The sequence below is a fragment of the Thunnus maccoyii genome, chromosome 10, assembly GCF_910596095.1.
Source record: "Thunnus maccoyii chromosome 10, fThuMac1.1, whole genome shotgun sequence".
NCBI classification, from domain to species: domain Eukaryota; kingdom Metazoa; phylum Chordata; class Actinopteri; order Scombriformes; family Scombridae; genus Thunnus; species Thunnus maccoyii.
The window spans coordinates 18,975,676-18,987,782 of record NC_056542.1 but is presented as its reverse complement, the minus strand read 5'-3'; the positions used below and the strand labels follow the sequence as shown (position 1 = coordinate 18,987,782).

Below are 12,107 nucleotides of genomic sequence, written 5' to 3'. Positions count from 1 at the left end.
TTGTAGTCAGCCAGGGAACAGCCCACTACTGCACTACTGCTTCTGCTGACACTGCAGACAGTTCAGTTACACATGCAGTAGTAACCACCAGCAGTGAGAGTGAATGATTTATGTGCTGCAATATGCAGTTCTAAGAGAAATGTCTTTAAAAATTACACTTAATTTTATCTATATCTGTTTTCACTTCTGTTTACTGGTAGATTTTCCACCATAGTGACTCTGGCAGCCCACATGAAAGTAAAAGCTGCATGTGAAGGCTGTATTTTCTCCCTGGAGTTGCAGTAACATTGCACTGCAAAAATGCCAACACATGAGATAGAAACTGGTGCATTTTGAGCATGCAAAGCCCATATTTCTAAAGCAAAAAATAGAAAATTATCAGCATGGTTAGTAAGAAACTGTGAGGGATGGTGGAGCAAAAAACACCATGCACAGCATTTTCAGAAATTTGCAATTCTTCCCTATCCCCCTCCCCCCTCCCTGCTATGGGGAAGTACCTCGGGTTGCACCACTCGCATAAGTGGATGCAGTGTTTCGCTGTCGCCACCAGAGGGTCTCTGCTAAGTTTACACTGAAGGTTGACAAAGCAGCTCTGCCTTCTGTCCTGTCGAGCTACCTCCTTTCATTTCCACTCTACTGCAACCCAGCAACCAGCTCAGTTTTTGACGAGACAGAGCTCTTGTACATCTCTACAGTGCAGCAATGTCCACCACAGGTTAGTTTGTTTTTTCATCTTTTACAGGATGTTTTGTGGGTGTAACATAGTTGTAAACTACAGATTTTCTGAGTTATACTTGTTTAGTTATTCATTATGTGTCCACACAATGAATTGTTTTATTATCAAAAACAATTATGGAATTATTTTTACTTCCATACCCATCTTTTTGCACTTAATTGATCAGATGCATTGTTGCTACAGTGCCAAGAGCCAAAACTGCAGGTGCATTGCTCAATGTTACATCTCTGGTAGTTCTTCAGTAAACTCACCATCGGGATGCACTTGTTTTTAAACTGTCTTTGATGCAGAGGGAAAACGCTGGGAAGAAATAAAAACTGTAGGCTCAGCCACTTGGGAGTGAAGGTTCAGCAACATGAAACCGCATTATTGACGCCCTGATAGCTGGCACAGGCTGCAGCCTGCAACAGCTTTATATCTGCAAAATAACTCACTGATCAAGATTAGATTGCTTAAACAATGCTGTCATTTCGTGTGGCCCCTGAAACTGTTGCTCCAAACTCTCTTTACTACTTAAGCTTTCTTATTTTCTTTTCTGCTGTGATGATTGATAGCTCTGTATCCTGCTGCTGGCTCTTAACCCACTTTTTTGTGGTGCATCTTTTTCTGCTGAGCAAAGATGCTGCATTGAGCACCTCTCAGTGAAAAAAAAAAATTTCCCGAGGAGTTTGGAGCCAAGCCTGCAGATGTGGAGGGCTGCAAACCCTGCTGTCCATGGTGCTGAATTGAACACACACCCATAAAGCTTATTGCTGTCCTTTGTGCTGAACTCAACACATTTCTTTCTTTACAGAATCAGTGTTTCCAGACCAAAGTGACTTTGATTATGGTAAGATTTACACAATGTGCCAATTTTAAAAAATCAAAAGCACAATGCTTAATATATAAAATGTTGTATGTTGTTTTTACTACAGTCTGCTTTAAGTTCATGATAAACCCCAGTTCATCCGTTTGTGGTTTAAGTGCCATTTGGTTTTGTCTCTTGTAGATTATGAGACATTGCGGACCACAGGGGTTGTCCTTGCTATTATTATGTTTGTCTCTGGCATTGTAATAGCCCTGAGTAAGTTTAGACTTTACTTTACATAAACCTTGAATACAGAGGATTTATCACGCTTTATACATAAGCACCTTTAATTTTGTAACTAATTTATCATTCCTCAAACAGGTAAAAAATTCACAAAATGTGTAAAATCCTCATCCAAGTAAGAGTTGTGCAAGGCATAGTGGATGATCCGCCTGTGCATGCTGTATGAATTTGACTTTGGAAGGAAATACCCAACCAGTGTGGAAAAATATGTTTTTCAGTATTGCTCTGTGACTAAAACTGAGTTTCCCACAGCACTCCTTATCCCTGCCCTTGATGCCTTTTTTCTAAATGCCCCTTCCTTGTTCTGCATACACAACCCAAAACACACTTCCAACACATGAAAGAGTTTTAACCAGAACTTTGTGTAACTAATGACACACCAATAGTGTTTTGATGTTCTCTTTATGTCAGAGATTGCGCCTGAAAAATGTTACTAAATGTAAGTATCACACTCCTCATGTGTTGGTAGTGAGCGGGCAGTATACTGAATATTCTCAGCTGATTGCATGCCGCTTGTATGGCAAGACGAGAAGAAAGAAAAGAGCTGCTGTTTGAACAGGACAAAAAAACTATTTGCATAATGGTCTGTACGTTTAAACCTCAATTCCCTCAGAACCCTGTGGCTTTAACTGCTTTCGGAACCTGGTCAAATGCAACTCATGGGCACAGTTTTCAAACTGCACTATTATATTTTCTAATAACTAATCTTGATAAACTGAAAAAAATATATGTACTTATTTCCTTCCTTTCTTCTGTTTGTAGTTCCAGCTCATCTGGTACCCAAATTCCAAAGACAGAAGGTAAGTTTACTTTACTGCAGTGAACCTTTAACGGTCATTAAATGCAATCATGTTTGTTTTCTTATTGTAACTTTCTCTGATTTAATTTTTTTTCTTTTCACAGTACCTCCTCAAACCGTATAGAAAATATTATATGTGCTTGAAAGAGAGAGAGGGACGGTCATCACAGGAACCACAACAGCGAATTCACACATGCCAGTTGTTTATGGCCATTCCTGTTTTGGCTAATATACCTCTGCCAGCTGGATGATCAATAAACAGGGTTCCCCAACAACTTAAGCTGTTTTCATTTGAGGTTCCACTGAATTTATTTGAAAATCTTAAGTGCACTAAATATTAGCTCAGTATTAAAGATTGCTCAGTATTTTTATGTAGTGTAAGGGCTGATTTCTCAAAGTGAAACCTTGTCTAAGACACAAAAACACTCCCAATCATTAGACTTGATTTAATAAAGATATGTTAAGCAGTTTGTGTGTCCATTCCTCAAATTTTACTCTTGAAAAACAATCAAGTTAAGAGCATGATTACATAATAATAGAGCTGCACATTTTGTACTAATGGACTAACAAAATCTTCAGGTCCCAACAAAAAACTGCATGCATTCATCAATTGTAATAATTGTGTTTTGCCTTTATTTCTCTTTTTTTCTTACATTAATTAGAGTGGGACTTTCAACAAAGCTTGAAGAAATAGCATGACAACATAACAAAGAAACCAATAGATGCTGAAAATGTTATATAAATTAAACCATAGGCTAACATGAATTAGCTAGCACAACACATTGATGGAAATGAAAAGACAAAGTTCTGTAGCAATGTGTAACATTTTGAAAATGTGAAATACATAACAATGGATAAAATGCATAAGTGTTGGTTTGGGGTTTTATTAGTAACAACTTTCTTTTGTTTTCAGATGACGCAAATGTACTAAAATTGCGTTATTACTTGTAAAACTCAAACAATGAGACCACTGTTTCAAATAAAGGTCCTGTCTACTCAACAAGATTTTATCAGTGTTTTTGCTTATATGTGAATTAGGAACTATTGTTGTTATTCTTAGGTGTTAAAATCAATTTGATGAGAAGCATTTCAATGAGAAAATAGAATATTGTTTACTTTAGATTGTTCTTTGTGCTTCACAGGAATTTACAACATGTGTAATACAAGAGATGACACATACATCAAAGACAGCTCAACCCTCATTTATCACTCAAATTGCGATCAAAACCACGTCTCATTTCACCTGTGACTAAGGTTCATTGTCATCAATGTAAAGGTCAACGGAAATGGGGCTTGAAGAATAAATATTCCTTAAGTGTGACTGTTAAATAACTGCCATAGACACAACTACTTTCTAGTGGGATGGTGTATTTTCCATCCTGCTCATTTCGGTAGCCAGATGTCAATGGGACTGAACATCAAAACAATCAGATGGAACTTTAAAATCAGTGTTATTGTACTTTTATTCATGACTCATGACTAAAATGTACAGTTTGTCATACGATTTGTCACCGCACTTACTCATGTAATGTGTCTGTGATAAGAACATTCTTTGGTCAGAATCAGTTTCAAATATATACCAGTTTTACACAGTAAAGTTTCTTTTTCCACAAAGAAAATTGTACCTGTTTGTTACATACGATGTATGATGCATACAGAAAGAAAGTTAAGTTATATGATAGAGCACTCTCATTTTCACCATATGTATTCTTAATATAAGAACACATGCTGATTGAAGTCAAGACCAACTCTGTGTATCAATGTGATCACTTATCATGATGGGGATTTTGACAAGACAGTAAGAAGGGTTTCAGGGACATGGTCCTGGAGGTCATAATAACGATTTCACAGAAATCAACATAAAACTGGGAGTGTAGCCTATTAGGAAAACGAGTGATAGTCCACCTACCACAGCACAGTCTACTTTTTGAATTGAAGATAATGAATGACCTGAGACCTGTTCATTTAAAGGCCTTCATTTCAAAATGTTAAATATCCATTTTGACAAAAATTAATGTATAAATAGATGCCTTTTGATATCAATTAGTCAACATTTTAAATACATGCCAGTATATTACCAATAGCATGTGCATTTTGTGTGAAAGGCTCAATGATGGATATCACATTTTGGAATGAAATGTGTCACCAACATGAATACTATAATCAATACTTCGCCCTGTGTGTAGAAAAATAAATAAAGCACTACATTTTTACAGACACTAAATCACAAGTAATTTAACATACAGTATACGTTAAAAACATCATTTGTCTAATCCAATGTGAATTACCTATAGAGATTAATATATTAACAATATATAGGCCATAGACTCCCTAAAACCTCAATACAATAAACAGTAAATCCCCTTCTCAACAGAGGAAACATGTTTGGGACTCATTCCCTCCAAATGGGGATTACAAGTGATTTTAATTATTCCTGGTCCTGCAAGGGCACAATACGTCGACGAGATGAAGCGTTTCGCTTCTTCAGCATAAGCTTGAGCTAGGATTTAAAAGAAAAAAACAGGTTGACTATGAGTAACTCTTGATGGATACAGAAATGTCAGGCTTAACAGTGCGCCTCTGGATGGCTGTTAAAATGACAGGCAGCTCACCTGCTCTCCCTGGGGGCCACTCTGCAGGAGGTGTGCTGGCTGGTCGTTCTCCAGGTTGCGGATACTGGGATCAGCTCCTCTGCCCAGCAGCAGCCGCAGGATTTCCTCCTGATGGGGGTTACCATGGAGACCAGCTGCCATGTGTAAAGCTGTGTGACCGTGAGCCTATAGAAAAAAAGGGGAAATGATGCAGCATGATGCAGACTATTTATACTGCATACTGTATGTTTGTACATATACATAAACACAGAAACACATGCATATACAAAATCCAGTTTTGAGTTTCATGCCATCGCGGGACTCACTTTCATGTTGACAAAGTCTTTCATGTTAGGCAGGGGAATCCTGAGCAGATAACGGACCAGATCAATGTTCCCCTCCTTTACAGCCAAGTGCAGCAATGTCTTGTTACTTTTGATTTCCTGGAATTTGAGAATTGGAAGTGATAGAAAAAAACATAATGAAACCATAACAAGTCAGACTGAGACATTCAAGCGTCAAACAAAAAAGAGAAAACAAAAGAGATAGTAGGGTGGGGAAATAGTCACACTATGACATCATCGTGGTTAGATTAAACCTGGGCACTTCCCCTGTGTACTGTATATCCACTGAAAGGTCAGACTTTAGCATTAGACTTTGATGTTTTTGTCCCCGATCACTGACTTACTGTACTCACTGACGTCATCCATCCATCTGTTAGATTTCTATTATACATCTATGAGTCTAGGCCTATTACTTATCAAAGCAGCTCAAATGGCAGCCAACAGTAGGAAAACTGTACTGCACCTGGCTGAGCAGAGACGCCCCTGCAGTGAGAAGCATCTGCACACAGTTGAGCTTCTCCGCAGCCTTGGTCTGAAGGTTAACATCTGGCAGCCCGCTGGTAAATAAAGCCTTCATGGTGACACTGTGAGAAATGGCTGCACAGTGCAGAGGCGTCATACCTAAAGCAAAAAAGAAGGAGACAAGACTGGTGTCAACTGGTGCTAAATACTAAAATACTAACAATACTAAAACCAGTATAACATAAACTTACCCTCAAAATTGCGGGCCTCAAGGTTGACAGCAGGTCTGCTAGACAGAATAGCCTGCAAAAAAAGAATCACTGTTTAGGTCTGATCAGTATAGACCCACTGTGATAGTGATGCCAAAGTAATTCAATCCGAATATTGCTTTACCTGCAGAACACCGGGGAAGCCATAGTGGGCAGCCAGATGAAGGGCAGTTTGTCCTTTAACATCACAAGCATTGATGTCTGTTCCAAATGACAGCAGATCTTGCACAATCTCCGGCTGGTTTGCTGTCACTGCCACCAGTAAGGCAGTCTGTACAAGAACAGTGATTATACAACTTTATTTTGAGAAATTATAATCCCATGCTAATGTTTGTGACAAAAATACGAGTGACATAAAGAGGAATTTGCACAATTTTGAAGAGGTTTTCTGCCTACCTTGCCCTTGTGTTCTTTGGCATCGAGCCTCCCTAAATCCCTCAGCCTCTCTGCCGCAGCAAAGGCACACTCCCTGAGCCCTTTGGCAGTGTAGATGTGCAGGATGCTGACAGAACAAGAACACATAACAAATTATTTTTAACAGAGGCTGGAAAACTGTGGTAATCCCCAGAACCAATTTTACACGATTCCCTTTCAGTGCTGATTTTGTCTTTCCATTTTATCTGAGTTTCTGATCATTGAGAATGAATGGCTGACTCATCAACATCTTTTGTTTCTCTTAATCTCTCTAGGATTACCAAACTGCACATGTGGCTCTCACTTTTAACTTATGACTAAAAACGAAACTCTTACGGAAGTAAATAAATTGTGTTCTCACATGCATATTCATAGAACATGGTTATGTCAAGATTGGTGGTTTAATTGAGCACAGGAAGAAAATGTGTATTGTTTTGAATCATCTCTCACAAAATATGCTGAAAAACTAACAGCTCACAGTAGTTTATGGTGTTCTATTGGTCCTCTCATTTTTCCTTTAGTTACATTTACTTGTATTCTTTTCCTTGGGGTTCACTTATAGATATACTGACACATATAAACAACTCACTACACACTCACACACATGCAATAATAAGCACTCACGTGTCTCCATCTTCATCCTGCCCGGTGGCTCTGCTGTAGTCCATCCCTCTGAGCATCATCCTGGCTTCTTCCAGCTTGTTGGCATCCAGCGACGAACCAAAACTCAGCTGTGTGGTCTGACTGGGACCCAGAAGTGACCAAGACGTAGCCATACTTTGATCTGCGACTGGCATCGGGCATTCCTGATAAAAAATAATGCAGCCAACAACATCAAGGTATGATTATGGACTTACAGACAAATGCAACATGTTAGTTGAAAGTCCACAGCATCTTCACAGTGACAAAGGGATTTCTCTTACATATGCCTGAGACATTGTATCTCCAAAGGTCTGGACCTGCTGCTGTGTGCTGTATTCCGAGGCCATTGGGTGGCTGAAGGGTGCAGCATAGCTGGGTCCTGGTTGGCTGGGGTAGTAACTAAGTGCAGATTCTGGTACCGAGGACCACTGCTCATAGCCCACTGCCATGTTTGAGTAGCTGCTTGATGCACCTGGAATGGAGAAGATGGACTGTTATTCATCGCTGAAGGATGTCTTCCTACTAAAAACAGCTCACAAATAATTCCTAATAATTTCCACTGTAGACAGAAGTAGATAATGTATTTGTCAGGGACTATTTCCTGCAGTGGATTTGGTGTGCTACAGAGTATTTCCAGCAGCAGGGTTGTGAATGTAGATTTGATATAAAATTAACTACAGTGACCATCATAATGAAGAAACATGTTATTTTTCCATCTCCAATCTTCTTACTTACATTCCCTTTTTATTTTTTCAACTTCTTGTACATACCACCATAGCTAGAATACTCTACACACACTCAAACATACAACCACAAAAACCCCTACTGATCCAGCACCACACTGAAGTGATTGATCTCCATTTCCTTCCTCTAACATACAGTAATTTTACCACTGTAATTGTTTTTTCTTTGTGTTTTCTAAATGTTTCCTTGTGAATTGCCTTTTTACTCTTGTCTGTTTTCTGCCGTGTGTCTATTTGTGTTTTATGTCACTCCTTGTGTTTCTCACATTGTGTTTAATGTTAATTCTTTTGCCATTCACATTGTTATAACACAAAGCTAAAAAAAAAGGAAGAAACATGTCATTGAATGCAAAAATGAGGCATATTGATGCAAACTCTATCATGCTTTACCTACACACACACTACTTGTTAAGATCAAGTCATTGTCAGTTTTGGTCTTTTCTTGATTTGTTTGCAATACGCAAAATACAGAATATTTCCAGACTTATCCTTTAAGTGTTGTGGAGAGGTTGTGCAGCTCTTACCTGTGCAGGTAAACGGTTCTGATGATGGTTCTGGCAACTGCTGGGAAAAGCAATAGAAAAACAAAATCATAAAACAATCACATCTTTGTAATTCCCGGATAACATTCAGTGAGATGCTGGTGTCTTACTGTAACAGCGGTTGGAGGAACAGGACTGGTGCTGGCTGTGGAGGAGGAGGGTGGCACCGAGGATGTCTCACGCCTTCTCTTCTGCTCCAAGAGTTTCTTCACTGTGGGCAGAGTGCAACACGGCTTCTCCTTTGGCGCTGTGAAAGACAAATTAAGCCAGTAGGAATGACTATTTGGTCGTATGTCTTGTTCACATGTGAAGGGTATCTGAGATCAATCCAGTGTGAACATAAGACAGTTAGGACAGCAACCAATGATTATTTTTCGAATAATCTGTTGATTATTCTTTCAGTTAATCAAATACTCATGTTCATTTGGTCTGATGTCAGAAAATAATAAAATATGCCTGTCGCAGTTTCCCAGAGGCCAAAGTGACATCTTATATTTGGAATTATTAACTGAAAAATCATTATTTTTCCTGTCCTTCAACTACCTGACTAAAAAAAACTTATGTCATCAAAAAAAGATGATATAATGATATATAGACAGATTAAGTGGGTTCTCTGCTTTTGTAGTTATGAATTACAAGATAAGTCCAAGTCACCAAACAAAGATAACAAATAGGGAAATAGATTAAAGATTATGGACAGCCACTGTGTGTCTGCCAGTGTTTCTTATTTACTCTCAGTGGAGTATGTACAAATTTGAATCTCATCAAGAAGGCTTTGTTTTATTGACAATAAATACAAATGTAGACTAGCAAGTTTAAGAGCATAAAAATAAGAAATATAAATTACAGTGCATGCTTAGATTATGGCTTTGAAGTCATGCCGCAGGTCTGAACATATTCTTAAAGTGATTTAATAACACTAAAATTGTTACTAGCTAGATGATAATGCCTGCTCAGTTTCTCCATGGTGGCATTTCTCTGCTCACCTTTTGACACACATCAATATAAAATCCATTATACTATGAGTACGTTTTCCCCCTGTTGATACAAAAGTACTATTTCCATTAAGCAGGTAAAGGAAATGAGAAAAATAGGAAAAAATATTACAAAACAGAATTCTGATGTTTCCAGCTGCAATGATGTTGACCACACAGGTTGTTTCCTTAAAAAAACTTCACCCCACACGTGAAAAGATAAAATGATGTTTCCACCCTGTCTGTGGAACCGGTCTACAAAGATAAAACTCTGAGAAACCTCCTCCATTAGGAACACAGATCATGAGGCCATGTCAACCAGACAATTCATCAGAAAAACTGAGCATGGGATTGCCACTACTTATTTTCTATGACATCTTCCTGTCTCACTCCGTTACGCTCACAGAAAGGCAAACCACATCTTCCTGCCTTTGGTGTGTCACAGGCACGTCACCTCAACACGTGTATTTGCCTTGTGCTCTCTATTGCACCTACACGTCTGGAAGAGGGACATGTTCTTTTGTCATTTCTTCTTTTTTTCACTTTGAAAATCTAGACTGTTGTAGTAAGCCACACAGGGGGGCAGGCAGATATGTTCATCAGAGCAAATACAAAGAGGGTGTACTTCTGAAAAGAAAAAAATGCAAATAGGACCAGTGAGAGAGAAATATGAGTTCATGGACTTGCCAGTTTAGTTTTCTGTCAGTTACTCGTTTCTACTCTCTTCCAGCTGAAAACCTGTCCTAAACAATACGCCCTTGTGCTGCTGTGCGTGATGTGCCCCACCAGATAATAAAGGTCACTTTATCAGAATAATGACATCAGTCAGCAACACAAAGTTTCATTTTCAAGTTCAAAAGGTGTTACTATAGGTTACTCAATCCTGACTCATTTGATCTTTACAACAAAATGCTACAGATGATGTCATGTTGCAACATGTAACTACTTAATCTATATTAAATAGTGGTTAAGTAAATTAACAGATGATAGAAATTGCTCCCTACACTCTAGTGTGGCACATCAGCTGACAGAAACTACAACTGAGGAAATAGCTTTTAACTACAAGTAAGAGGACATATTAGCCCGCATATTTGGGTTCACATTAACTGCCCCCGCACTGCTTTGGGCTACTCTGTGCTATATTCAAATAAGGGTTGTGGAAACCCCTGGACATTGAGTCAGACATTGTGCGTAGGAGGTTGGGGATTCCGACGACCTTTCTCTTTTGGCTCATGTCCTCAGAGACAGAAACACACAGTACAAAGCCAGTTTCCTCATTTTATGGTTTAACAAACCAAACACAGAGACACGCACACACGACAAAATATGTAATCACTTGGACCGGTGTCACACAAAGGCATGGACAAGAAAAGCCAAGCAAAGCAAATGAAGTCGTCACGTCACACAGCTTGCTTGTCTGGCATTAAATCAAAAAGGGGAATTGAAAACAAGTGAGTAGGGGTGGAGGTGTATCAGGGTTTCCCCAAATGATGTCCTGACTCTTGGATTCACCCGAATTACGTTTTCATTCATCGAAAATCGAGAGGAAGGTTTGTACAAGAACATAGCCTACGACTCAAATGTCTGACTGGATGTACTACACCATTACTGATGTAGTTAAACTAACACAAGTGGACTTATTAAATAGAAAATACATACAGTCTAACGTTAAATCAAACTGGAGGGCTAATTTCAAACTTTAAGACCCAAAACAGAGTAATAAACAGAATGTTTAAAATGTACTTAAGATGTAGGAAAAGGTGTGAAATTAACGAAGTTTTCATTATAATGCCACTAACACAACATCCCATTGATGAGTGTTAAAAACAAGTTCAGCACTGTATAATATTCAGAAACTTCAGAATCTAGTGAAACAGTTTGTGATGTCATCATTACTCTCAACCTAAAGCTGCACTCAATTGAAAATATGAAACATGAGTGACAACAAAAGCGCACATACTCACATTTATCAAAGTGCATGTCAGAAACGGTTTTGCTTTGAAGTCTTCAACAGGTCGTCCGCTCGTCACCAGTCTGTTCAGATCGGGATAAAGAATGACAAGGGTGAGTTTTTCGCAGCTGGAGGGATCTGTGGTGTTCGGGTTGACTTCAAGTCTGTCTGTCTTGTTGTGTTACCACCGCAGCTTGTACACACAGAGCACGTTGTTCCCCATGACCGCCCCCAGCTGGTTCACGCCCTCTCTCTGGGAAGTCACACGTTTGCAAAATCTAAATCTAAATCTCTGTCTCCAATATTGTTTTGTATTGTAATAAACAAAGATACAAAAGATTAGAGATGTGACTTCAACAACACTATAAAACAACATAATACTAAACACAATAAGATAAAATACATTTTTTTAAAGTTTGTGGTTCAATCAGGCATTTATTTTACTCCAGGGGAAATATTCACTTCTCTGAAAAGTTTGGCTTTAATGATGGTATTTTGTGTTTATCACCAGATCATAAGTGAAAATATATATTTTAATCCAACGCTTATT

At 38.6% G+C, this 12,107-nt stretch overlaps 2 protein-coding genes across 3 annotated transcripts; one reads left to right on the top strand and one right to left on the bottom strand.

The window, feature by feature from the left end:
* The first annotated feature begins 702 nt into the window (after positions 1 to 702).
* On the top strand, positions 703 to 2,821 carry fxyd7 (FXYD domain containing ion transport regulator 7). Its single transcript, XM_042423680.1, has 6 exons — positions 703 to 715; positions 1,530 to 1,565; positions 1,662 to 1,799; positions 1,905 to 1,941; positions 2,589 to 2,626; positions 2,730 to 2,821. Exons 1-6 carry the CDS (start codon positions 703 to 705, stop codon positions 2,747 to 2,749), a joined length of 282 nt encoding a protein of 93 aa, XP_042279614.1. The 3' UTR covers positions 2,750 to 2,821.
* Positions 2,822 to 2,834: 13 nt separating this feature from the next.
* LOC121905646 (NF-kappa-B inhibitor delta) lies at positions 2,835 to 11,751 on the bottom strand. 2 transcript variants are annotated; one of them, XM_042424044.1, is made up of 12 exons: positions 11,571 to 11,751; positions 8,743 to 8,879; positions 8,615 to 8,654; positions 7,629 to 7,819; positions 7,330 to 7,511; positions 6,688 to 6,793; positions 6,416 to 6,562; positions 6,274 to 6,325; positions 6,024 to 6,181; positions 5,543 to 5,659; positions 5,238 to 5,402; positions 2,835 to 5,125 (listed from the first exon to the last, which is right to left on the bottom strand). In XM_042424044.1, exons 1-12 carry the CDS (start codon positions 11,584 to 11,586, stop codon positions 5,054 to 5,056), a joined length of 1,383 nt encoding a protein of 460 aa, XP_042279978.1. In that variant the 5' UTR covers positions 11,587 to 11,751; the 3' UTR covers positions 2,835 to 5,053. The 2 variants fall into 2 exon arrangements, with proteins under 2 accessions (XP_042279978.1, XP_042279979.1); XM_042424045.1 differs by having other exon boundaries at positions 8,615 to 8,651.
* Between the last annotated feature and the right edge of the window lie 356 nt (positions 11,752 to 12,107).

What these genes read in the sequence shown, in the direction of transcription:
- fxyd7 (XM_042423680.1), top strand. An exon ending in TGGCATTGTAATAGCCCTGA is followed by an intron (nt 1,800 to 1,904) that starts GTAAGTTTAGAC and finishes TTCCTCAAACAG; the next exon opens with GTAAAAAATTCACAAAATGT. An exon ending in TGTGTAAAATCCTCATCCAA is followed by an intron (nt 1,942 to 2,588) that starts GTAAGAGTTGTG and finishes TTCTGTTTGTAG; the next exon opens with TTCCAGCTCATCTGGTACCC.
- LOC121905646 (XM_042424044.1), bottom strand. An exon ending in CAGGATGAAGATGGAGACAC is followed by an intron (nt 6,794 to 7,329) that starts GTGAGTGCTTAT and finishes TTGTTCTGTCAG; the next exon opens with CATCCTGCACATCTACACTG. An exon ending in AAGACTTTGTCAACATGAAA is followed by an intron (nt 5,403 to 5,542) that starts GTGAGTCCCGCG and finishes TTTTTTCTATAG; the next exon opens with GCTCACGGTCACACAGCTTT.